The 27,077-nt window shown below is 51.9% G+C and overlaps 1 protein-coding gene across 1 annotated transcript in view; it reads left to right on the top strand.

Annotated features, from left to right (window-relative positions):
• LOC306808875 (uncharacterized protein) overlaps nucleotides 1-25,962 on the top strand; it is a 111,191-nt gene extending 85,229 nt beyond the window's left edge. Inside the window, 3 exon segments of the mRNA XM_079319887.1 lie at nucleotides 3,637-3,695; nucleotides 19,398-19,486; nucleotides 23,529-25,962. Of these exon segments, the coding sequence (XP_079176013.1) occupies nucleotides 3,637-3,695; nucleotides 19,398-19,486; nucleotides 23,529-23,755 (375 nt within the window). The 3' untranslated portion in view covers nucleotides 23,756-25,962.
• The last annotated feature ends 1,115 nt before the right edge of the window (nucleotides 25,963-27,077 follow it).

The following is a 27,077-nucleotide window of genomic DNA, read 5'->3' as shown; positions in this document are numbered from 1 at the left end:
ATGAAGGTCCCAATGGGGATGTGGAATATTCTTTCAAAACCAGCAATAATGCACCAGGTAAATTCACCAAACTGTTCTCCTTAGATGCTCGTACAGGGGAGATCAGAACCAAAGCCCCACTGGATTATGAGGAATCCAGTGCTTATGAAATTGCGGTTCGAGCCAGGGACAAGGGATCCCCAGCCATGGAAGGCCACTGTCACCTGCGAGTGGAATTAATTGATATCAATGATAACAGCCCAGAGATCCTGCTGACCTCTGTCTCCAGCCCAGTGCAGGAGGATGCAGCCCCGGGCACGGTGATCGCCCTCATCGGTGTGAAGGACAGCGATTCCGGTGACAACGGGCAGGTCCATCTGCAGATAGCAAAAGAGCTCCCGTTCAAATTAGTGTCATCTTTTAAAGAGCATTTCTCGCTGGTCACCAGCGGTCCCCTTGATCGGGAGAAAGCCAGTGGATACAACATCACAGTGAGGGCTGTGGATTCAGGGTCCCCCCAGAGGGCCACACAAAAAACCTTTTATCTCCGCATCGCTGATGTGAATGATAACGCGCCGAATTTCTCCAGCCCTTTTGATACAGCTCACGTTCAGGAAAACTCCCTCCCTGGAACTTCTGTGTTTACAGTGTCAGCATCAGATCCTGATGAGGGTAGCAATGCCAAGCTGTCTTACTCCATCCTGGACAATGGGATGCAGGATGTACCTATCTCAACCTACTTCCGAATCGACCAGGACAATGGCACCATCTACACCGTGCGAGCTCTGGATTACGAGCAGGACAAGGTGTTCCAGGTGCCTGTGGAGGTGAAGGATGCTGGGTCTCCTGCTCTGAGTAGCACTGCTGTGGTCCATGTGTTTGTCCTGGATGAAAATGACAATGCTCCCAGCATTGTTTACCCATCTGTCCCCAAGGGTTCTGCCTTCCACCAAGCCATCCCAGCCTTGGCAGAGCCTGGCTATCTGGTAACTAAAATCGTAGCAGTTGATGCTGACAGTGGCCATAATGCCTGGTTGTCCTACCAGCTGCAGCAGTCTGCTGAGGCTTTGCCTTTCCAAGTGGAACGCCGCTCTGGAGAGATAAGGCTTGCACAGGCTCTCAGGGAGTCAGAAGATTCCCACAGGCTGGTGGTGGAAGTCAGGGACAATGGCACGCCGTCTCTCTCGTCCTCCGTGGTTATAGTCATTTCTCGGGAGGAGAACAGCGTGCAGGACTTCTCCAAGTCCTTGGACCTCCCCCCGTCTTCTCCCGAGGACACCAACCTAACTCTTTACCTCATCATCTCCTTGGTGTCCATCTCCCTGGTGTCCTGTGTGATGTTCGGGCTGGTGGCTGCCCGCTGCCTCAAAGCTGGCAGTGCCAGCTGGACATTGGCGGGTTGCTGCCGAGGGACTGGCCGCAAACCCGCCTCCCATTTCCGAGGGCAGATGAAGCCAGATGGCTTCATCAAGTACCTGGACGTGGGAGGAGCGGGCTTGACCTCCCAGGCACAGAATTACACCTCTTGTTTCTCACCCATGTCTGAGCAGAGCGATTTCCTCTTTGTAAAGCCCTTCAGCCATTCCAGCACTGCAGAGACCGTGGCTGCCTATGAGCAGGTGACCAGCACCTTAGCGAGTCCCTGTGATGGGGTAAGAGTTTCTTACTGTCCTCTCTGCTGAGTGCAACAGTTTGTCATATCCGGGCCAGCTGGCTGTTCTCCATCTGTCCTTCCTCCCAGGACGGTGACCTCAGGGAACACGTGTCACTGTCATCTCCTGGGAGGTGGCAGGTGAAAGTTTTGGCTTGGCTTGGTGAAGGTGGGGGAAGGGGCTGGGCAGAGTTGTGGAATCAATGACTCTGTGTTTGTAGCAGTGGAGAGTTTCCCCTTGGCCCCGCTCCTTCTTGCTTCTGTTTCAAGTGATCCTAGTGTGGTCAGGAGAAGATTTTTTTTTTTGCATTTAACTTCTTGGTTCTGTTAAACTCCTTTTTCCTGCACAGCACATGAGCTGTGGTGCGGAGGAGGTTATCTGAAAGTCTGCCTGTGTCTCTTTTGCTCAGTTTTAGAGGTGCATTGTAGAAATTTCTCCTTTCTCAAACCCCAAGTGTTATTAATTACTGGCTGTGCCTCGGCAAGGGATCATTTTGCAGCTTGGTCATGTTGAGCAAGGAGCTGAATTCGGTATTCAGCACTAAAATACTGAAATGTCAGGAGTGACATTATTCACAAAGATCCTGGTGACCTTATGTGCCCTTGGGCTTGCAGAGGTTGAGGAGCAGCAAGCTTTGAAAATTTGAGTTGTTTGTACTCAGATGCCTAAATATAGATGTAGGTGACTGTGTTTAGCTAGAGCTTTTATAACTTTGGGATATAAAAAGTAAAGCAATTTTGTGTCACAAATGCCTGCCCTAAATTTGAAAATGGTAATTACAACAGGAATTCAGAAAATGGAAGGGCTATTCAAAAAATTGGGGAGGGCTTGTCTTGTGCAGTATTGTGTGTCAGTGTGTGCAAAAATGCATATCTGAAATATGGAGGGCAAGTCTTGAAACAGCTTCATTTGCATGCAGCATGGGGACCAGTGGGGCATCTATTTTAGGGGAGTAATTTATTCTAATATCTTCTTCCATGAGCATCATCAAAGCTGCAGAGAAATTAGTGAGAGCACATCTACTAAATAAAAATCTAGGTCAGCTCTACTCGTCTTCACTTTTCCTTAGTAATTGCATGTACAAGCAGAATAATCCTATAAAACTGATGTTCCACTATGAACTGCTCCTTCCTGAAATAGCTGAGGGAAGTGTTGTCCTTTCCAGGTAGTATGTCATCGCTCTGGAGTTAATTAAGATGATCATGATTTTCGGAAGTGTGTGTATTTTCCTGACAGAAACAGTTGTGCTATTTAGTGCTTTCCACAAAGGCATGATTCAAACAGGAATATACAAGCTTGCTCCATGTCCTTCCTTATTTACAAAATGTTCATTGTCTGCTTGTAAAACAACACGGGCAGAGAGCGATATGGGGGCTTATTGATGAGGTTCCAAAGTGTGCTGCTGTGTCTGAAGGTTATTGTGTCTCCTAAACAAATAATGCTTTTTCCTCTTGCTGCCGGAAGTTTATTCTTTTCTCTGTGGACAGAAAAAATATTGTAGTGCTCCAAGGCCACAGCAGCTAGGAGAAGTCATTCAGCCACAAAGCATGAGAGCAAGATCTCAGGCAGGCCTTTTTAAGGACAGAAGAAGGAGAGATTAGGAAGGTCTGTTACCATTTTACCTTAGAGTATTAAGAGCATCTTTCTCAGTATCAATTAACTCTGCCACCCCCTCACACCCCCCTTCCTCCTCCAAGCTCATTACTGTGGTACCACTGCTCCTGCTGAATTCATGCCCTTATCAGTTTATTTCATGCTTCATTTCTTTCACAGCCTGGTTTCCTGAGCTGCTTTGGAAGATTATTCTCTGAACAGTTTTTGTCATGCTTTTTGGTATTCATGCTGCTTCAGAAATACTCAAGAAAGGGGAAGGGGGGAGCTTTCTCTTTGTTCTAATTGATTTGCTTCACTTGGACAGAACATGCTGATATTCCAGACTGAAATAATCCAGGATCATTTTCAAAGGCAAGAATGGAGGTATTAAAACTCTTCTTTTTCTTTGCAGCAAGCTCAGCCTAACACAGACTGGCGCTTCTCTCAGACCCAGAGACCTGGAACAAGTGGGTAAGTGGCTATACCTTCATTTATTTGTGTGGTGAAGGTTTCTTTTCTCTGTGTGCCAGTTTCAGTGCTGGAAAGTCCAAGAGTGGCAGCTCTGACAGTGTCCCTGCCATTGATGGAGGCAGAAATAGGGCTGCTCCTGTGTCAGCTGTGTTTGGTGGGGGTGTGACAGCTGCTTTTGGCAGTGGTGTGTCAGAGTTTGGTGTCTGCACCTCAGGAACTGGAAAGAATTCCAGGTGAAGTCAGGAGATGGTTGAAGGACTGGACACTGGGTTTCACAGAGAAAAGCCTCTTTGCTAAAGCAGATTCTGAGCAGGTAAATTCTGTCCTGAGTCAAAAATCTTAATTCCTCTCCCTTCACGGAGGCCACTGGAAATCACTCTCTTTATCAGCTGTGACACCTTGAGCTCTGTGCTGGTGAGATTTGTTCACAGAACCACAGGATGGGTCAGGGAGCCTCAGAGCTTCACCTTGCCCCTCCTCTCTGCTCAGCAGGGCCATCCCAAAGCACACAGCACAGGACTGTGTCCAGATGTTGAAACCCTGAAGCCTGGGAGTTTTGAGCTTTCTGTGCTTTCTGACACTGACCCCCCAGGAGAATACTGCTTTTGACTTGAGGGTATAGAGAAGCTTCCAAATTTAAGTGATGGAGTTAAAATCACTGGTGTGTAGTTAGAATAGAAGTGTGTAGTATCACATTGTGAAAAGTTTTGAATTTGGGGTTTTTAGAATATAGTGATAACTATGGGACAACATGAATTTTCTTGGGTGTTCTCTCTTTCTGTCTTCATCCTTCTTCTTCATGATTCCAAGTAGTAGTTTTTGGTTGGATAGTTAGTACAACACTGTGGGTCACAGGTATTGGGTTATTAGGTCAAAAGTATAAATAATACAAATGTTAGTCCTTTATTTGACTGTTTAGCTTTAAAAACCCTTGTAACTAACTAAATTCACCTCCATTTTGCTCACTTTTAGCTGCTATCCAGAAGTGTTGCAAAACTCTCTGTACTTTAGATAAGATTTAATAAACAACCACATCCGACCACGAGCAATTAATTTCCTTCGTGTTTTGAATCCTGATTCTGAGTAAAGAAAAAAAAAACAACCCAAAACAAATACAAGCCACTAATAAGGTGGTGCAGTTAACCCATTTACATCCAGGCAGTTCTGGAATATCCCCAGAGAGGGAGATTCCACAGCTCTCTGTGTGAGGTGTGTGTGAGGTCAGAAAAGAAGCCCCAGCAGCAGAGCAGGGACCTCCCAAGTCAGTGCCCTGCTCTTGGTGCTCTCTTGGCCTCTGGCCCACCAAGGTTTGCTTGTCACTGACAACAAAATGTTGTTCTTTGCCCCTCCCATCTTTTCCTGTGAGCAGGAACAGGGATCCCCTTCAGAGGGTGAACTCCCTTGAAAGAGAGAATTTTGACAGAGTTCCACCTTTCTCTGTGAATACCTCAACCAGAGGTTGCTGTGTATGAAGAGACTGGCTCCAGGGTAATTTATATGTGAAAAGATTCTATCTTTTGGGGCAGACCTGAGGGTTATACTCCCTGAAAAATCAGGAGTAAATTTGGGTGTTGTCTTCCTCATCTGGCTGCCTCAGGCTCTGTATCTGTGCTTTGCCATTTCTGGAGGCCATTTGGGCAGCTCCTGTGGAGGTTAAAATAGCAACATGGGAGTAGTGGGTGCTGGATTTTGGTGTCAGGGCTTGCAATTAAACATCTGCAGCAGCTGCTCGTGCCTGACTTTCGCTGGGTCTGGCTCAATAATTTATCTTATCAGAAAATTAAGAGATTGCTATAGGCAACTTGTTGAAGTGATTAAACTTTGCTATTCCAGCTGATAAAGCTAAAATGGAGTGAGGGTTTGATGTAATTAGATAAAGTGTTCATAGTAGAAACTGGCCTTGGACTTGAAGCAAAGCTATAGCTGCAATAGTTTTCTCAGAGGTCTGTTGAGTTCCCCATCACTGACAACATTTTAATCAAGGAAAATCTTTCTAAGCATTTCCGCTCTAGTTCAAATGACAATTAACAAAGCCCTGTTAATGCAGAAGTGCTCTGCAGCTGCTGTAATTGTTTTGCTGTGAGGAGGCAGCAAATGAGCCCCATCAGAGCAGGCTCTGCTGCTCCCTCTTCCAGCATCGTGCTGGGGCTCTGCAGGGCACAGAGCTGATGCAGTCCAGCCCCCCTCAGCTCAGTGACAGGGACTTTTCTCAGGTCATGGGACAGTGACACTCAGCCCAGCTCCCAGCCGCTGCCTGGATCTCTTCTCAAGCTCCATCCCCTTCCCAGTGCCTCAGAGGCAGCAGCAGCTTGTGGCGTGGGAAGAGAAAGGGCAGGAGGAAAGGCAGCCTCAGCCTGTTTGTGGGGAGCTGAAGGATGTTCTGTGATATCACTGCTGTGACCTGAGTGCCCAGGACAGTCCCTGAAACAGCTGCTCTTCCATCACAGAATGGTTTGGGTTGGAAGGGACCTTAGAGCTCGTCCAATTCCACCCCTGCCATGAGCAGGGACACCTTGTCCTGGACCAGGTTGCCCTGAGCCATTTCCATACCATGGGCTGAACCCTGACTTTGGAAAGAGACTTTGCCAAGCACAGGCTGCTGCTGAAATAACTGGGAAAACTCAGTGGATTTAAATTCCTGCTGGTTTCCCCCACTTGCCTGTGTCCACATTTGCAACAAAACGGCTCTTGCAGATTTTTTTTCCCGTTTCTTTCATCCTGATTTAAGTTAAATGAAGGGGGATGTTTTTAATGCAAACTATTAAAGGATGGAAATAGAAAGTGCTCTCATATGTTCAGTGCCCAGCCCTGACATCTCCCTGCTGATCAAACAGGCAGCTCCTGGAAAGCAGCCCACTCCCCATTGTGCTGTTCCCGTGCTCTTCCCAGCGTTTTGATGCCTGGTGTGAGAATTCCCCAGGCACTGCTTGGTAGTACAGGCATTAAAGAGGGGGCAAGAGCAGCTTCCTGAGCCCAGCTCACTGTTCTCTCCCTGCTGTTAAACCTGTACAAACGTGTCTCCTGCTGACAGGTGAAGCTCTGTAGCACCACGAGCTCTCTGAACTGCAGGGCTCTGCTAGGGGAGCACAGCCCTCCTTTTAGCTGAAAATAAAAACAAAGGGACGTGCTCTTAACTCTATTTGACCCAAATTAAAGAACAATAAAGACACAGCAGCTTAGGACAGGGGTTTGGATGGAGCATGGGGCGAGCCTGGCACGGACCCTAAGCCAGAAACAAGAGCCCATGCTGGGATTTCTCCCTTGCTGTCTCCATGGGAGCTGAGGAAGAAACAATCCTGTCTTTTCTCACATAGGCCAGCCCATCACAACAAATCCCTCATGGCTCTGGGCACCTGGATCCAGGCAGAACAGGGGAAGCTCAATGAGGCAGGGATCTTGTACATCCCTGCTGCTCCAGGACAACAAAGGGAATCTGCTCTTTGTTCTGAAACACGGGAGAGCTCTGGTGCACATGCTCAGGAGAGAGGAGCTCAGACAATATGCTCTGAAAATGTGGTAGCGAGGCAGACTTGAGCAAAACGGAATTAATCTTGTTTGGGAGAAATAGGAGGATAGGATGATTAATTTAATGATGTTTGTGGTTGGTTTCTTAAAAAAAAAAAAAACAACAAAAAAACCCACACCCATGCTGTCTCTGGGCAAATGTAAATGAAGCCAGACTGATTCTGAGCAGCAGATGCCATTCCCAGATAAATCAGATCAGTGGCTGCAGCGCAGATTATGGTGATGAATTGGCCAAAGTGGAGTAAATGAATGGTCCAGCAGCACCTCAGCATATCCCTGTGGGATCATCGCTGTGGGGTTTCACTGGGGGGGAGGCTGGAGGTGTTTGGGAGGAGAGTGCAGGGACTGGGGCTGGTGCTAAGGATCCCTCTTGTTGTTCTGGTTTGTTTTCATTGTTGTGCTCTGCCTGTTCATGGTGCTGCCTGAGCCTGGATGCTCTTTGTTTTGGTGTCTGTGTGATGATTTGTTCAGGAAAACACCGGGCTGGAGTCAGGATTTCCTTCCTGGAGGATGGGGAGGGCTCTGTGCTGCTCACAGGTGGGCATGAGGAGATGAGACAGGCCTGGGAGGCATCTCATGGCAGGATTGAGGGCAGCTTTGGGCTTTGTGGATGGGCTGGGAGGAGATGCCGGGCAGGAAACACCCCAGAGACAGCAGCAGGGGACTCACAGGGGTGGGAAGCAGTGTAAGAATCCATGGCAACTCCAGCGAGGGAGGAGCACAGCGTGTGGAGAATATGCAGAGTTGCCATTTCACACCCCCCTTCCATTCCTTTTCTCCAATCCCAAATCCCCCTTTGTTAATGCTTCCTGAAGCTGTTGCTAGCCAGGTTTCCCCTCCCTGGCTGAGCACAGCCAATGGTGATGTTCACTTGGCTTCCCTTGTTTATCAAACAGCATCACATCTGCCCTGTCTGGCCCCAGCTTCATCCCCCCTCCCACAGCACTTGGGGCTGATAGTGGAGATTCTGCAGCAAGAGACAGCCAGGAAGGAAAATCGGATTTTAAAATTTTTTTTCATTCTTTGTTTTGTTTTCATACAAGAACTTCAAGAGTTGGTCTATCAACAGGCTGCCTGTGTGTGCTGGGGCCTGGGGAGAGGAATAAAGAATAAGTTTGGAGCTCTCAGGGGTGTTCTTGTGGCTCAAAGCATGCAGGTATTGCCAAGGAGGGGCTTGTGATGTGTTTTTGGGGTGCATGACTGTTGGAGCCCTGAAACATGGGAGTTTGGAATTTTCTGTGCAGGCAGATACAGACCCTCCAGGTAACACTGCTTTTGACTTAAGGCCTTGGAGAAGGCTTCCAAAATAGAATGATAGCACTGGAATCACTGGTGTGCAGTTTGAATAGAGGTGTGTGATATCACGTAGTGAAGGGTTTGGAGTTTGGGGTTTTTAGAATATAGTGATAGGTATGGGACAAGATGGACATTTTAGGGTGTTAGTTTTTCTTTCTTCTTGTTCTTCTTGGGTTTAGGTGGTATTTTTAAATTGGATAAAGAACACTGCAGGTCATGGATGTTTGGTCATCAGGTCAAAAGTATAAATAATACAGATGTTAGCTTTTAATTGGACAATTAGGCCTTAAAAGAACTTGTAACAAATGAAATACGTCACCATTTCTTCATTTTTAGCTTGTTAGCTACAAGTGCTGTGGCACTCACTGTACTATAGGTAAGAATTAATAAACAACCAAGTCCCAACATAAAACTCCATCTCTCGTGCTTCAATCCTGACTCTGACAGGAGAGTTAAAAAAAAGATGAAAATTAATACATGACAGTGTGCCAGGACACTGACCCCACCTGTGTGTCTGGGCCGAGAGGGAAATACAACATTCCTGGGCTTACACAGCACGGGGGTGGATACCACCAGAAGGACAACTGGCCACAGCTGCAGGCTTTGCCCACATCCTTCCTAAAAATAAATAATGGCAGACCCAGGAGCCACAGGAGTGTCTGTGGGCATTGTAAACGCTGAGGAATTTACGCTGTGAGTCTGTGTCGTGGTGTAGTGGATCCAGGAGCGGGTGCTACCAAGCACCAGTGGGGCTGTGCAGATTAACAATGATGGATTTTCTGCTCATTCATGGAAAATGTGGAAATGGGCATGTGGAGATGCCAGGCATGGCTGCTGGACAGGCTGCAGCTTCTCAGTGACAGGAGCAATAAGGAGCAGCAGAGGAAAGTGCTGCTGGGGGAAGTGTAGGAAATAATTACAATTCTCACTCCCATTGCCATCCCAAATGCACCCCAGGGTGAAGCCAGCAGTAGTATTTGCTTTGCCAAGTGTGGTCCCACATGTTTTGCAGGTGAATTATAAAGTTGTAACAGTCTCTGGGCTAAAATCCCTCCTTCTTCTGACTGGATTGTGTTTGTTTGCCTGTTCAGTATTCAGTAGTAGTGATTCCTCCACAACTCTTGCAGCATGTGGAGGGTGGAGCTGCTCTCAGCTGCCTCCCCAAGGCCTGGGGAAGGTGTGAGTGGAGCCCTGCAGCCTGAAAAAACACAGCAGCCTCTGAAAATCTATTAGGGAGCATCACTTTGAAGGAGTAACCATAATCTAAGTGACATTGTTCTCCTAAGAGTGAGAGCTGCTGGGCTTTAATGTGGGCTGTGAATCTCTGAGTGCAGGAGGAGTTGTGCCAGTGGAGGAGCTCTGATTCTCACAGGATTTCCCCCTGCCAAATCCTTGGGGCTGAACAGCTCAAATCAGTAATTTCTGCCATGTCCTGGGGAGCCTGTGAGAGAAGTTGCCTCTTTGGGGATATTTGGAGTGGTGGTTTGTGGGTTGATGAAGGCCACACCAGTTCCCAGCCTGTTTGTGTGGCTTTGGCTCAGCAAACACCTTGAAGGGAACCACAGAAGCCCAGGAGGGGCCAGGCTGTTTCACCTGTCAGGTTTGACCTGGTGGGTTGTGAAATAGAAAAGATTGAAGACAACTTATGGGCTGGAGCGTGTCCAGGGCAGGGAATGGAGCCCCAGGAGAGGCTGAGGGAGCTGGGCAGGGGCTCAGGCTGGAGCAAAGGAGGCTCAGGGGCCCTTGTGGCTCTGCACAACTCCCTGCCAGGAGGGGACAGCCGGGGGGGTCGGGCTCTGGGAACAGGGAACAGGATGAGGAAAAGACCTCAGATTGCACCAGGGGAGGTTTAGATTGAATATCAGGGACAATTTCTTCCCTGAAAGGGTGCTCAGGTGTTGGAACAGACTGCCAGGGCAGTGGTGGAGTCTCTATCCCTGAGGAGATTTAAAAGTTGTGCAGATGTTGCACCTGATGCTTGGGTTCATGCTGAAGTTGTCAGTGCTGGATTAATGGTAGGACTCAATGATCTCAGAGGACTTTTCCAACCTAGCAATTCTCTGATTTAATTACTGGGGTTTCCTATCAACCCTGCACACAAAACACTGCTTTTAAAGGACTGTGAGGCTGCTCAGAGCCTGCCTATGCTCTGAGCAGGGGCTGCAGCCTCGTGGTGCAGTTCTGGAGTGGATTTGGGTTGCTGGGGCAGGCAGGAGCTGTTTTGATGCTGGGACTTGTCCCTGGATAACTCCTCTCCCTCTTCCTGCAGAGCTGATCTGATCAAGGGATTGGAAGCTGAAGGTTTTTGTAGAGATGTGTCCTGTCCATCCCAGCAGATTCAGTATTTGGGCTTCTTTCTACCTCAAGTAGCCCTTTAAAACTATTTCCTTCCCTTATTATGGACCATTTTGGGCCCATATACCCTTTATTTGCATTTGTCATGGTCCTTAAAGTCTGAACCCTCCAGGTCCTGCCAAGTGGGACAAAAGCTGTAAAAAGAAAAGGCAATAACCAAGTGATGGGAGTGTTTCTCATTGTGGAGAGCCCCCAAGAATATCAGGGGTTTCATCACCGGTTTTATGTATAGAAAAGCTATTTTAGGTAATTTAACAGGTGCTACATGTATTGGTTTAATTTTTCTCTCTCCATCTGCTTCCTGTGCAGCTGAGCACATGCCATGGCCGGCTGCAGAGATGGATCTGAAAAACAGGCACAATAACCTTTCCAAAGAATTTCTCAAAATATCCTTCCTGGCATGTCTGGGACACGGGTGGTGGCAGGATGGCCTGGGGGGAACAATTATTGGTCTGGGCTCTGTGTCCTTCAGGAATGTTAGAAGAGTTCCAGGGAAGGAAACACTGCCCTGATCCCACTTTTAGGAACATTGTGGGGTTTTTGTTCTGCCTTTATCCAGCAGAGCAGCAACCCAGCAGCTCCACAGGCTGGAAGAAAAGCCTTCCCCACCCCCCACTCACACTTCCTTGCTAACATTTTCAATTGCATCTTTGCAAAGTCATGATCTTAAAGCTGGGCTTCATCCAGGCTCCCTCCAGGCCTCGTAATTGCATTACAGAAGTGGACGGGAATGCGTGGAGCCGAGGGAGTGTGGGGGAAGGGCCGGCAGCATCCTCTGTCAGGGAAGGGAAGATGGGAAATTGTGGCAGTTCTGGAGCTGATCCCGTGTTTTACTTTTTTTTTTTTTTTTCGGAGGCTGGGGGAGGGTGGTGGGCTGCGGGATGCTGGCGTGGGAAGTAGGACAGGGGGATGCTCGCCCTGGGCTGTGCCCCCAGGGCTCGGGGCTGTGTCCACAGGGCTCGGGGCTGTGTCCCCAAGGCTCGGGGCTGTGTCCCGAAAGCTCGGGCTGTGTCCCCAAGGCTCGGGGCTGTGTCCCCAGGGCTCGGGGCTGTGTCCCCAAAGCTCGGGGCTGTGTCCCCAGGGCTCGGGGCTGTGTCCCGAGGGCTCGGGGCTGTGTCCCCAGGGCTCGGGCTGTGTCCCCAAAGCTCGGGCTGTGTCCCCAAGGCTCGGGGCTGTGTCCCCAAGGCTCGGGGTTGTTGTCCCCAGGGTTCGGGGCTGTGTCCCCAGGGCTCGGGCTCTGTCCCCAAGGCTCGGGGCTGTGTCCCCAGGGCTCAGGGCTGTGTCCCCAGGGGTCAGGGCTGTGTCCCCAGGGCTCGGGGCTGTGTTGTCCCCAGGGCTCGGGCTGTGTCCCCAGGGCTCGGGGCTGTGTCCCCAGGGCTCGGGGCTGTGTCCCCAAAGCTCGGGGCTGTGTCCCCAGGGCTCGGGGCTGTGTTGTCCCCAGGGCTCGGGGCTGTGTTGTCCCCAGGGCTCGGGCTGTGTCCCCAGGGCTCAGGGCTGTGTCCCCAGGGCTCGGGGCTGTGTCCCCAGGGCTCGGGGCTGTGTCCCCAAAGCTCGGGGATGTGTCCTCAGGGCTCGGGGCTGTGTCCCCAAAGCTCGGGGCTGTGTCCTCAGGGCTCGGGCTGTGTCTCCAAAGCTCGGGGCTGTGTCCTCAGGGCTCGGGGCTGTGTCTCCAAAGCTCGGGCTATGTCCCCAGGGCTCGGGCTGTGTCCCCAGGGCTCGGGGCTGTGTCCCCAAGGCTCGGGGCTGTGTCCCCAGGGCTCGGGGCTGTGTCCCCAAAGCTCGGGCTATGTCTCCAGGGCTCGGGCTGTGTCCCCAAAGCTCGGGGCTGTGTCCCCAGGGCTCGGGCTGTGTCCCCAAAGCTCGGGGCTGTGTCCCCAGGGCTCGGGGCTGTGTTGTCCCCAGGGCTCGGGGCTGTGTTGTCCCCAGGGCTCGGGCTGTGTCCCCAGGGCTCAGGGCTGTGTCCCCAGGGCTCGGGGCTGTGTCCCCAGGGCTCGGGGCTGTGTCCCCAAAGCTCGGGGATGTGTCCTCAGGGCTCGGGGCTGTGTCCCCAAAGCTCGGGGCTGTGTCCTCAGGGCTCGGGCTGTGTCTCCAAAGCTCGGGGCTGTGTCCTCAGGGCTCGGGGCTGTGTCTCCAAAGCTCGGGCTATGTCCCCAGGGCTCGGGCTGTGTCCCCAGGGCTCGGGGCTGTGTCCCCAAGGCTCGGGGCTGTGTCCCCAGGGCTCGGGGCTGTGTCCCCAAAGCTCGGGCTATGTCTCCAGGGCTCGGGCTGTGTCCCCAAAGCTCGGGGCTGTGTCCCCAGGGCTCGGGCTGTGTCCCCAAAGCTCGGGGCTGTGTCCCCAGGGCTCGGGCTGTGTCTCCAAAGCTCGGGCTATGTCTCCAGGGCTCGGGCTGTGTCCCCAGGGCTCGGGGCTGTGTCCCCAAGGCTCGGGGCTGTGTCCCCAAGGCTCGGGCTGTGTCCTCAGGGCTAGGGGCTGTGTCCCCAAAGCTCGGGGCTGTGTCCCCAGGGCTCGGGCTGTGTCCCCGTACGCCTCGAGCACAGCGGAGGCTCAGCACCGACAGGGACAGATCTGCTCCCTCCCACTTGTCACTTTGCCAGCCTGGGAATGTTCGGGCTGAGATTTTGCTGCTGCTGCTGCCTCCGGCTGGAGCCGTGTGTGGGAGGCAGCGAGGGGGATGGGGAGGAAGGAGAAGTGCAGGGGGGCAGCCTGAGGCGAGCAGGGGCCGCTCGGGAATGGGGCTGGAGAAACGGGTTTGAAGATAGCCCCGGCTCCGGGGGCTGGGTGCTGCCCGGGAAATTGGGAACAGCATCCAGGGCTGGCGTGTAAATGGGGGTGAAAGGAGGAGAAGTACATCCCAGTCACATCCCCTTGCCCCGAGTGGAGCAGCCGGGACCACGGGTTGGGAGAGGGCACTGCCAGAAATAGGAGCCAGAAAACCCCGAATAAGAGAGGAGAGAGGATGCTGAGTGGGTCCCGGGAAAATCCCCGTCCCGGGCATTGCCCACAGCCCTGCCAGCGCCTCGGAGTGCCGAGGTCTCGTCCTCGGGGCACTGAGCTGCCCTCTCCATCCCCTGGGGCTGCTCTGGCACAATGAACTCTCCCAGCTTGTTGTGGCGCTGCTGCGACTCGTGTTTCCAGCTGCAGAGCAAGGAAAACAATTTTTCAGGAATCCGTCGGGCGATTGTGCAAATAAATGTTTGCGAGGCCTTTGGCTGCCATAGTGACGAGCTCCATGGCAACCCCGCAAGGAAATGAATAATTCTGTGCTCGAAGCGGAATAATTTTGTGCTGGGAGTGGAAGATGAACAGGGACCTGATGGCTGAGGTTGCTGCAAATTAGCTGATGAGCAAAGCAGCCAAGTGCCCCCCCGGTGTGGGTGCTTGTGGCAGCTCTCAGTAATGGGGCACGGTTGGGATGCAGATGGATGAAGTGCCAGAAAAGCCTTTTTTGTCTGGTTATTCCATGATTTCCATGTTGAAGGCAGCTCCAGAAGCTGTACCTTCCTCTCCTGACACGGCTCCGTGTCCACCCTGCCCTGAGCCCCTGAAGATGCTGCACCCCTGGCCTTGTCTCAAATGTGGCTTTGATTCCTTCTCTCCACTTCTAGCTATGCTGGAAGCATTCCCAAAAATGAAAGCCAGCTCTTTTCTAAGCTTTGAAGTGTAGAGTAGAACTGAACAGAGAGAGAGAAAAAAAATCTATCTTTTGGGGGATGGGTTTTTAGAAAAACAGCCGATTGAATCAACAGCATTTGTATTAAAACCAGCGAGCCCTTGGAGTATTTCCATAGAATCCAGCCCTCCCGTTCCGGGCAGGCTCCCTGCAGCAGCATCCAAAGCCGGGGACGAATGGGGAGCAGTGGGAAGGGGGGTTCAGGGGGGGTTCAGGGGTGTGCCCTCCCCGGGCAGGGAAGGCTGCTCATTATTGAGTCGGTGATTCACAGCTGTGACTCACAGCCCCATCCTATGGGCGTGGAAGGCAGCCAGGTCTGGCCATCAGCTGTGTGCATTCTCCTCTGTGAGGAGTTATTTTTGGATGTTTTTAGATTACAGCCCTCGGGTTTTTTTTCTGTGCCTCTGAATTCTGGATGATTGCGCTGCAAGTAATTGAGACACTTCAATTTCCTGCTTAGAAAAGTGAGTTCAATACCTTTTTTTTTTTTTTTTTTTTTTGCAATGCTAAGGCAATTCTAAAATAGCTTTGCTACGTGGCGTCATGAAGAGCAGGCATGCAGCTTTGTGCAAAATTCGGGAACACTGGGTGCAGTAAGGGTGAATAAAAGGACATAGGGGTGTCAGGTTGAACATGAATCTTGCTGTGATGGAGCAAGGTTTTGCTGGTCAGGTTGTAGCCTGCAGGACAAGAAGTTGCCCTCATTTCTCCTGTGGCACTCAGAGATCTACACCTGGAGCACTGTGCCCAGTTTTGGGCTCTTCACTGCAACAAAAGCAGGACCATATGGCAGGAAGGTGGGAAAGGCTGAGAGAATTCTTTCTGCTTGGAAGTGTGGGACCTAGGAGCACTGCAGGACCCTTAAGGACCCTTCCAACCTAAACCATTGTAGGATTCCATGATTTATGCCCCTCTTCCAGTCTTTTTGTGATCTCACAGGGAATTAAGGGGGTGTAGGGCTTTGGTTTACCCCAGACAGTGGGGTAATGGAGGGGCTGGTGAGGCTCATGCCAGGAGTTCATGTGTTCATCCCTCACTAAAGCCATAAGGAAGGAAAAGGGTCTGAATTGCTGCCCATCCTGAGCTGGTGATGCACAGTTCTCTGTCCCTGGGACACACAGCTCTAAACCAGGAGCTCAAAACAACCTGAGCAAGATCCATGTTTCTTGGGCACTGGGAGGGTTGGACTGTGCCACTCAAACCCCTCCCAGGCTGCAGGGATTGCCCAGAGCCTTCATCCCTCCCATTCCAACCCATTCCTGGCCAAGTCTGGTGCCCAGTGGAGCCAGCTTTCCTGTCTGCTTCCACAGCCCTGGGCCAAGGGTTATTGGGATGGGGAGGGAGCTTGGTGGGGTCAGGAGTTCTGGTTCAGGTGAATTTCCTGACCACACCATGAGCCTTTCCTTCTGTGCATTCCCATTTTCATAGGGCACGGAGGCTGTGACAGGAGGCAGGAAGAATTTCTGTACAGGGAAGCCTGAAGGAATTGCCTGAGGAGGGAAGAGTTCTTTTGGGAGGTGGAAAATGTGATGCTGGCACTGCCACATCAAAGAGGGAGCTGAACCTGAGCCTCTGATTTCAAAATAGAGTTCAAACCACCGGAATATTACAATTTACAAAAACACCCAAAATTTATTTGGCACTTTCTTGTGCTTTGCCTCTCCCCATCTCTGGGTGCCACCATCATGTTAGTGCAGCTCCCAGAGCCAGGATCAGCGGCTGGGAGGCTCAGGGATATTTCTGAGCAGCTTTCCCGAAGCCCTGAAAAACCTGGAAACCTCATCTTCCAGCTGGGGGTGGGGCAGGAGCTGCTAGGGTTAACGGGTGGCTGAATGGGTTGTGGTTTGCAATGGAGTTCAGGTTCCTAAGTCCTTTATTGGATCTAGCCCGGGGCTCTATTCCCAGCCCTGGCTGTGACATTAACAGGTCACTGCAGCCCCAGGGCTGTCCCCACCTTGTCCTGGCACGGCACCGAGCGCCGAGCACCGGCGGAGTCTCGGCAAAAGCACCGGCAGGAATCAATCTGGGAGGCGAGCACGCCTCACTTGTGGATTTTTTGAAAGCGTGCTACCCTGCAGGGCAGGCAGGAGGGCTGGGAATAGTGCCCAGGGGCGCTGGGACACTCGGCAGGTATTTCAGGGTGCTGCGGCAGGGTCGTGCCGGGGCAGCTTCTGCTCCGTTCGTGGTTATTTGCATCCTCTAAAGATTAACTGGCGTGAGAGCAGCGCCCTGCGCCCGGCTGGGGGTGGATCAGGCACGGGATGCAGCAGGGGAGGGATGGTCCTGTGCTCCTGGCTCAGGTCCTGCACGTCTATGGATAAGTTGTTAAAGACCAGATTTTCTGCAGAGCACCTGGGAGTGTCTGCACAGCATCCTTACGGTCAGGTATGGTGTTTCAAAGGGAGGTTGGATGTATATTCAGAATTTCAGAGTGGTTTGGGTTGGAAATGACCTCACAGGCATCTCATTTCACCCCGTGCAATGAGCAGGGACACATTACACTATCCCAGGCTGCTCCAAGCCCTGTCCACCTTGGCCTGGGACACTTCCAGGGATCCTTGGACAGCTTCTCTGGGCACCCTGTGCACAGACGAGTGTGGGGTCACGACCTCCGGTGCTCTAGGCACCAACTTTGTTATCTTCTAAAATGAGCAAAGCAGCTAATGGTTGCTAAAAAGCTGTTTATTGCAGAAGCACATCAGCCTCAAAAAGCACAGTCACAGACATTAAAGTCCCTGTTAAGTTTTAGCTTAAAGTCTCAAATAGAAACAAAAACTGTTTGCAGAAGTCCCAGTAAAGCCAATGTTGCTACAGCAGCTCCTATTTTCTTCTCAAGTGTTGACAACGAACAAAAGCAGAAAAAAGCAATAGCAAAAAAGCAGAGAAGACACTAACTCTCCCCAATACTAACTCTTACATAAAATCTTTTTAACAAGCTGACGCAAACTCAGACTACCACTTCTTAACTTATTAAAATTTTAGTTTTTTAACATGCTAAGTTATGTATAAACTATGCATACAGCTTATCTTGTTCTATCTGAAAAATGTAAACAATATTCTTACTGTAACTATTATGTCTAAGTGCTATCTACAACTACAGTCCTAGAGCCTCTACTGAAAACATGAATGTTTTTCAGCCTTCACTAAAACTCTCACTTCTACTTTAGTATTTAAACTTTTCACTTACTAAAAACACTAAAGCTCATACTAAACTTACTTATTCTAAAACTTAAACTTACACCTCTACCTTATGTGTGGGTGACTAAATATACTTCAATCTATGCACAAGCTTTAATTCAATCCCTACACTCTAATTTCTCTGTTGAAAATTCAAAGACCCCCAACTCACTGACTCCAACACTGAGCAGAGTTTTGAGGTCTGAGCAGGGTGTTGGGATCTGGGAAGGGCGTTGGGGTCTGGCAGAGTTTTGGGGTCTAAACAGTATTTTGGGATCTTAGCAGGATGTTGGGGTCTGAACAGAATGTTGAGGTCTGAGCAGGGTGTTGGTGTCTGAGCAGGGCATAGGGGTGTGAGCAGGGTCTTGAGTTCTGAGTGGGGTTTTGGGATCTGGCAGAGTTTTGAGGTCTGAGCAGGGTGTTGGGGTCTGGCAACTCCTGGGTATAAGGGCTGGGACCACAGTGGTGGAGGAGGCCACTTCTGTGCCTTGTAGCCTGGTGCTTTGAACACGTTCCTGGGAAATGGGGAAGTGTCTCTTCATGGGAAGGGCTTTCCAAGCCCCCATCCTCCCCTGTCTCACTTCAGGAGAGCTCCCAGCTGCAAGAGCAGGGCAGCCTGATGCCAAGGCAGCCAGCACACAGCCAAGGGGTAAATCCTGGCATTCCAATGGATGGAGAGGGCTGTGGGTAGTCAGAGCAGGCACTGGGAGAGGAGACAGTGGTGATCTGAGTGGTGAGGGCATTCAGGGACAGAGCAGAGGGGACCCCAGGATGCTGCTGAGGTGTTCAGGAAGTGTGGAGGCTCTGGAGGGGCTCTGGGATCACAGCCCTGGGCACTGAGGGGTGGCTGAGCACAGCTGACACCTGGCAGACATGAAAGCAGGGCTTGTTAGCCTGCACATAGAGCAATGATTGTAGCCTTGGCCACAAAATCTCCTCAGCCAAAGCCTGTCAAAGCCCCGAGCTTTCCCAGGCAGATCTGTGGTGCTCAGCACCCCCAGCAGCCAAGGGGAACTGAAGGAGATGCCCAAATACTCCCTGCTCTCCTCTCCCTGCTGCTCCAGCCTCCCCAGCACTGATCTTGGGCTCTTTTCAGAGTAAATTCTGTGGTGCCAGGCAGCTGCTCCGTGGTGTTCCCAAATCTCAGCACACCATGGGGTTTTCTCACCCTCCATCGCGTGAAGGAAGCTGCAAAATGGAGTTGTAACCTGGAAGAACTTGAGAGGTGCATCCACTCCCAGCCTGCAGAAGGACACAGAATCTGGTCCTACAAGGGTGAATCTGCACCTCTGGGCCTTTAGGACTTCAGGTTTTATATTACACTGTAATTTTGGCAATGGATTACTTTATATCCCATGGCAGGGGGCTGGAAATAGATGATTTTCAAGTTCTCTTCTGACCCAAATCATTCTGTGAATCCACATTGGTGGGATTTTGAGGAGATGAGATGCTTGGCTGTAGCCTCTGAATGCAGCAGGAGTGGAAGGAGCTGCTAGAAGCACCACTGAGTCCCCAAGTGCTTTTGTGATTTTTCTTCAAGAGCCTGGTGAGGGATGGACACCTCTGAAAGGCTCTTGGCTCCTGAGTGCTGTTTAGGAGGATTTAAAGCATGCACTGGTCCAACCCACTCCTCCTGACTGAACTGGAGTAACTTACTGTTTGTTTTCTTTTCCCACAGCTCCCAGAATGGAGAGGAAGCTGGAGCCTGGCCCAACAACCAGTTTGACACGGAGATGCTCCAAGCCATGATCCTGGCTTCAGCCAATGGTTGGTGTCCATCACTCCTGGGAAAACCCTGGCTCCTGCTCTGTGGGGCCATCTCGGGGTCATGCTGATAGAGAAGATGCTGTGGGACAGACTTAACTGGGTTAGCTGCAAAAGTTCTGCTTGCACAGATCCAAAAGCTGGTGGAAAAATACTGAGAGGGGTCAGGAAGGATCCTGTAGGTTCCTGTAGGCAGGGGCACCTCTTCCACCCAAACTCTCTTTGCTTTGTACTGAAACACCACCTGGCTGTGCTGTGCTTGTGTTACACGAAAGAGCCAGTCTGGAGATGATGTTATATCCACTACTTGGTTCCAGAAAGTCACAGTAAATTTAACTTGCTGGAAGGTGAGGAGAAAGGAAGGAAGGCTGGAAGTCTGTGTGTGGCTGGAGGCTGGAGCAGGGAAACAGCAAATGCCTGACTCAATATTCCCAAAAAACCTTGTGTGCAGAATTCCTCTGCTGAGCCACGGACTCACCAAGGTTTCCCCCACTGGAAGTTGTAGTCACAGGAGGGTGGTTTGGGGTCATTTTGGGTCGGATTGTTCTGGTTTATGGCTGGGTGGGATGTTCCCACACACCCCCAGTGTCCGTGGCTTTGCAAGAAACAAGGACAATTCTCACTCTGTGCAACACTATGGATAAAGAGCCTGGTTTTCATAGAGCCTTTATTTATAAATACTTCCAAGTCTTTCTCCCCTTGACTTAAAAATAGCAGCACAGCCATAAAACCCCGTGCAAAATGCTTGGGATGTTTCCTTTGAGCTGTGGGGAGAGAAGGAATCTGAGGGAGGAGGAATGGCTTTGGTGTTGCTTTCTTGGAAAGCTGCTGCAGCTGAACTTTGCTGCTCTGCAGACACCAGGAGACAGCTGCCGTGGCTGGGGAGGGGGACGAAGGTCTGGGCCCAGGGAATTGTTTACACTCAAGAGAAAGAAACAATGTGAAAATGTGTCTTTGCTCTGAAAAACGACCACGGAAAAATAGCCCTTGGGGTTGCATGTGGTTGTCATCACCCAGTGTCTCCAGATCCGGTTTCCTTGCTGGTAAATAAAGCTGTTTTTCTGGCTGCTGCTCCAGCAATCCCCAGGATCAGAGCTAAGCGGGTCCCTTCAGGTTAAGCACTGACTTTCACGGAGCCCCGGGCCCTGCTGCAGCAAACCTGCCCCAATCCCCCAGCCTCGCACGGTCCTACCCTCTCCCACGGCTCCAGGGGGTGATGCAAATCAAATCCCTCCTGCAGATCGTGGCTTTCCCTTATCCATCCTCTGCAAGCCCTTTCTGTCCTGCATGTGTGGATGGGGCCACAGCACAAGATTTTTTTCCCCCAGCGCAGTGTTTTCGTGTCACCCTCACTCTGTCCTCCCTTTCTGCTCTCTCTTTCAGCCAATAGTGTTGATTGGAGCATGCTTTGATTAGGGGCAGCGCTAATTGCCCATTAAGCTTTGTGCTACCCATCCCTGGGTGTGATTTCCTGGCCTTTAAAATAATCCTTAGCTTTCCCTGTCACCCACTGAGCTGTGTTTGAGCCCCGGATGGACACAGTGACACACGTGATGCCTTGGATGCATCCTTACTCTGGATCAGTGGTTTTCCTTGGCCTCAGTGCCAGGCCAAGCCTGCACCATCCAGTCCTTAGAGGATTAAATCCCTTTCCCAATGGTTAAATTACCATCTCAAGTCATCTGGGGATCTGATTTTCCCCCTGGACCTTGATTTTGCTGTAGGGTTCTGTCTCCGTTCCCAGCCACACTTCCTCTGGATCTTGCTGCTCTGCAACTGGGAGCATATGAAAAACCAGTTTTGAGCGATCTGAATGGGCAGAGGCAGCTGCTAGGACAGCCCAAGGAGCACAGATGCTCCAGGACGCCAGACACAAGGACAGACATCCTGTCCTTAAAATACTCTGGCTCCCAGCGAGAATTCAGAGACGTGCCACGGGACGGTGGGGGAGCAGACAGAAAGGCACCCGGGGCAGTCCTTGTCCCCCAGGCAGGGACACACAGCTATATTGGGTGCCCTAAAAACCCCTCCAGCAGCTGCAGCAACACATGCTCTGGGGCTGCCCCCTGCCTCCCCTCTGCCCGCGGGGCGATGGAGCCACTCGCTGGTTATTTTTGCCAAAGCCCAAATTCCTGTTTTCCTCCTCAGGGCTGTTTGGGATAATGACAGGCTGCTGGTTGAGGCTGAGTGCGACCTTTGCAGCAACAAGAGCTGGAGTGCTTTGCTTGGCAAGAGCGCCTCGGTGCCCATTTATAACCCTCCATTGTTCCTGTTCTCTCTTCTTTTCAGCCTTAATGTCAGTGTTACCTAGAAACAGCCGGGCGCCCTTACCCGGGACTGCCTGGCAGGCTGGGAACTTCACCAGTGCCTTTTCTCCTTGTTCTCCCTGGTGGAAGTGTGCTGAGACTGCAAATTAATTCATGGGGACTTGGGTGCTGCTGACAGCCCCCAGCCCCTCACTGCTCAGAGCCCTGGGATGGGCCAGGGCAGCAATACCCAGGGAGGAGAAGGTGCCCAAGTCCACCCACTGGGCTGGGACAATCCAGAAATAACAATTCTGCCGTGGATGGAGGCTCTAGTCCACCTGTGAGATGCTACCTGCACATCTCCAGTCATCCCATCCCTTGGTTATAATTTCTAACAGCTCCATAGGTGTGGGCTTGAGTTGGTTGCTAATGAAATAAGCTGCTGCTTAGGCGAGTGAGGATTAGCAATAAATATCACTAATTACAGCCACATCTCCCCAGCACTGGGTCCTCCCAGCCCTGCTAGGACTGGTACCCATTTCATGGGGACTCTGGAGGAAGTCCACCACTCTCCTGTGGTGAATGCTTCCAGAGCAGGAAGTGAAAGGCATTTCCCCGCGCTGGGACGCTGTGTTTGTTCACCCCCACCCCGGTGTTTCTGGCCTCTCTGTGTTTTCCTCCCCTCCCGCTCCAACAGAGCAGCTGCAACTTTTCAAAACTGCAGTTGCTTCATCCTTCCGACCCCTGCAAAGGGAATGTGTACACAGCCATCATTCAGGGCGATGGTGGGATGTGGGCCAGCTTTTTGTCCAGCTTTCTGGCTGGCTTAGCCACCTCCATCTGCTTAGGGAAAAGCAAAGGCAACCCAGAGGCATGCACAGAGCTGGTCTGGAGTGAGGAGAAACCCGAAGGGACCCAGCCCACAACCTCTGCTCATTGTTTTTCTTTGTTCTCACAATCTCTGCCTGTGCAAGGAGGGAGCAGCACCCTTGGGCTCTGCCTTGGGTGCCCTTGCTGGGTGTCCCCATCCTCCAGGAGAGCCTGGCCCCAGCCACGAGCAGTTAAAGATTGAGGTGGGAGCCACAGTCTTTCGTACAAAGGCTGAGTTTCAGCAAACCATTTCTGGGCAGGGCTGTGCGAGGATCCCACCCCGAGCCTCTCACAGGCAGCTGCAGTGGAGCAGACCGAGCTCATGGCAACAGCATCCCCCGAGCCCTGCCAGCCCCCCGTGCTCATTTCTCCCCCTGCCTCCACGCATCCCCCCTGTCTCCATCTGGTCTCCAGCATCCAGCAGAGCCCCAGCGTTCCGGGGGGAGCCTGTGCCCCTCCTCGCTCCGTGCTGAAGCTTTGCATAGCGACAGGAATGAATCTGCCTTCCCCTCCCCCTGCTCCCAGATCTGGACCATCAGACACGCTCTGGCATTGATTTCCTTCGTGCTCGGCTTCCTAGAGCCATTTTGTGGTATTGCAGGGGAGGGGTTTTCTTTCTCATCTCCTGTGTCCCGCTCCCTGAATAAACCTGGCTGGAGAAAAAATACCGCGGGCAGGGTTTTAAATGCGGCGGAAAAATAAATAAATATTGGATTTCCTTTAATGCATCACTAATGGTGACTGCACAATATGTTTGTAAAGGGCATTCTCGGGGGGAGGGGTTCTGTGCCAGGACAGCCCTGTGGGGAGCTGAAGGGTGATGGTTTGGGTTTGACACCCTGTGGGGCTGCTGGCTTGGGGTGGGGGGTCTCCAGCTGGGTTTTAACATCCTGCTCTTCTCTTTCCTCCTTTCCCGGTGTTCCCCACAGAAGCTGCCGATGGTAACTCGACCCTGGGTGGTGGCAATGGCACGATGGGGCTGAGTGCCCGCTACGGCCCCCAGTTCACCCTGCAGCACGTCCCCGACTACCGGCAGAACGTCTACATCCCGGGCAGCAACGCCACCCTCACCAACGCCGCCGGCAAGCGCGACGCCAAGAACGCCGCCCCCGCCGGAGGCAACAAGAAAAAATCCGGGAAGAAGGAGAAGAAGTAGTGAAGAAGAAAAAGGAGACCTTAGAGCTACAGGGCAGCCGGCTCCAGCACTCCCCCCAAAACCACAGCCCAGGCCGGAGGACGAATGTGAAATTTTTTTGTGGTGCAAAAGTAGGAAATGCTGCGAATGTATCTCGTCATCATCAGAGCTGAGAGCAGGGGCTCGCTGCTCTCAGGTCTCGTGATGGAAACCAATCCGGAATCTAAAGCAAACGCAAACAAGTGCCCTGTGAATAATGTTTTATACAATCCCTCGGGTATTAGCATATGCAAGGGCGGAAGGTCTTTTGCCATGTCTTTGGATCTGATTTGCTCCCAGCTAGTCCGAGGAAAGGCACAAGGCTTGTGCTCGGCTTTGCCCAGTGTAAATAATTTTAATGTGAATCTTTTAATTTATAGCCCTTCAGCTGTTTTTTTGGAAAGGAAAAGGAAGTTCTTAGCTCAGAGCCCACTCTCCAGTTCTTTGCTCTTAAATTTTCCATTCGTAAAATTCACCCCCAGCCAATGATAGCAATGGATTTTGGAATTTTGAAGTTGGTAGGGAGTGCTTCAGTTCCTGCTTACCTGTCATCAGGAAAAAAAAAAAATTGTTTATATTGCATGAGTCAAAGAGAATATGGCAAAGCTGCATCCTAAACATTTTTTTTGTTTATTTGTCTTTTTAAAGTGTAACCACTAATGGCCTGAAATAAGATAAGGAAAAAGCCCTCCTGCTGTGTGAGAGGCAGGGAATTCCACGAGGAGCACGCCGAGGTGTGCAGCAGCTGCCCCGGCGGTTCTAGGGGTCTCCGAAGAGCAGACACATCTCAAACCTTCTTTTGCAGTAAATATTTATATGTACAGTCGATGTTCTTATGGAATTAAGGCTAAGAGAGCCTCGCTCCCCCCAGCGGCCAGGCCTGGCCGGGTCCCCCTCGCCCAGGGGGACACGGGGACGAGGCTTCACTGTCTGCACACGGTGTCTGCATGCACGTCCCTCACCTCACACCTGCACTAGCGCAGTAGCTCCACGGACCCGCACAAATCCTCGCATGCCCACGGCGAACGCGCCGGCAGCGCCCGCGCTTCGTGCCGGGGCTGCCCTGGGGAAGGGGTGGGAGGGGGTGGGATGGCTCAGGCGGGCTGGGGGGAACTCATTGTTGCTTCTAGTTTGGGCCCCAAAGGCTGTTTGGGGTGGTGGGGCGGTTCTACAAAGCGGCTCTTGGGGTGGGATGCGCGGAGCCGCCGGTGCATGGCTTTGGGGTGGAGGTGGTGAATGAGTAGGTGATGGCTGTTTTGGTGGCCTTTGGGGACCAGATCCGGACAAAGGAGCCAAGAGCAGGGGGTGACGCTGCAAAATGGGGGGCAGTAATTGGGGGAGTGTCAGGTGAGACAATGTGGGGCCAGCCCAGAGGAGGGGATGATCCTGCTGGCTTTGGGCTTTGCACCCTGTGGGGAGAATTGGAGCATGAGGATTAGAGTCTCTCCATGTGCCCATCACCAAAGCACCAGGCCAGCTTCCCATAGCAAAGCAGCTCTGAGCCCCCGGGGAGGCAGATGGGGGCTTTGTGTAGCCAGAGCCAGGAGAGGAGCTCTGCGGTGCCCGGGAAGGGGCCGCACCGAGTTTCCCGGGGGTGTGTGTGTTGTTTTTTTTTTCCTTTTCTAATCACTAACACGTAACTCACCTGAGCAGATCCAGCCCTTTCACCCAGGCTCTCCCCACCCCTGCCCCTCCCCAGCCCCAGGGCAGCAGGAGCATCCTCCGTGTTCCATCCGGATCCTGCCACCTCCGGCACTGGCTGCACTGGGAGCGGGTCCCACCCTGTCCCCTGCAGCTGCCACCTGCCCCTCCTCTAGAAATGCTGTAGCTGAATCGTAGTCTTTATATTTTTCTTTTTAATCTGCAATCTGAGGTAGCCTAGTGAGTGTCGTGTATTTAGTGGCGTGTTATTTTTAATCGCGGTAACTAACTTGTGGACATCAGTATTTTCAATTTTCTCTGTATCTTCTTTCCATGTGGTCTGTGCTCCGAGTGTACGTGAAATGAAACACGTTTGCCCTTTCAATGTGTCTAATATTGAATTATACTTATATATTATATATATGCTTATATCCTTCTTATACCCATATAGACCAATGTCGATGTGTTACACGCAAGTTTTATACTCTAATATTTATATTGCTTTTTTTCTTTGGGAAAAAAAAAATAATAAAATGGTTTCTTCTGAATGGATGGTATTTATTCTGATGGGAAAAGGGAGGTACAGATGGGGTGCTGCTGACAGGGAGTGCTCCAGCAGTGGGGATGCTCTTGGGGCACCTCCATCCTCTGGTCCACCTCTGAGTGGAGGATGACACGGCTGTGGGTCATGACTGAGGGCGTGATGGGGTCGGTAGCTACAGCCCCGAGAGGATCCAACTGCCCCTCTCCATCACCAGCAGGGATCTGGTCGCTGTTTCCCAGCCCTGGAGGATCGGAAACACCAGACCCAGCTGGGATTCCATCACCCTTCCCCATCATTCCCTTCCACTCTCCCTTCTCCAACCCCGATTTAGCTTTCCGTGGTGTCCCCTCTGCGCGCTTGGGAACGGTGGGTGGAACATTCAGACATTGTGACCGGAGCTCCCCGGCCAAGACAATCCTCCCACCCTCTCCCTGCAGGGATCCAACACAGCGGAGGAAAAACATCCCGTGGCTCAGGGTGTCGCAACCCTGGAGGAAAAAATCAGCTGCTGCTGGCCAGATGTGAGGGGGAGGGTGGAGGAGGCGGGGACAGAGCAGTCCCAGGAGACAGGCAGACAGTCAGAACTCGGGATTGAGGATTGGGGCAGGTGCCCCCGTTAGCAGAGCACAGGAGGCTCCAGGTGTGCAGGGCACAGCCCCATCCCTGTATTCCCATCTGTCCGCACCCAGGTCTCTGTCCAGGTGCATCTCTGTGGCTCCCCAAACCCGCCCCGGTTCTGCCCCCTGAGCCCCCCTTGCCCTTCCCAAATCCCCCAGCGCCCCATAGCACACCAAACCCCCATCCAGTCGCACAGAGACCCCTGAAAATCCCTGTACACCTCTCAGAGGGACATTGCTCTCCCCAAATTCCCCTGCATTCCACAGATCCAGCCTCCCCCCTCACGTGGTGACAGCCCTGGTCACACACACACGGAGGGTCTAACCAGAGCATCCTCGTTTGGGACAGGTCACAGGGGAGGCCACGGTGGTCCGGGCAGTGACAGGGCAGGGATTTGCTGCTCTGGGGTCCCTGTGACATCGTGTCCTCTGCTCTCAGCCCCGGAGCTGGTGTGTCTCCCGTGCTGGATCACCTGGAGTGCATCAGGGACAGCTCCAGGGG

This window comes from Erithacus rubecula (genome assembly GCF_903797595.1).
Source record: "Erithacus rubecula genome assembly, chromosome: 16".
Lineage (NCBI taxonomy): Eukaryota > Metazoa > Chordata > Aves > Passeriformes > Muscicapidae > Erithacus > Erithacus rubecula.
This window is presented reverse-complemented; position numbering and strand designations above follow the sequence as displayed.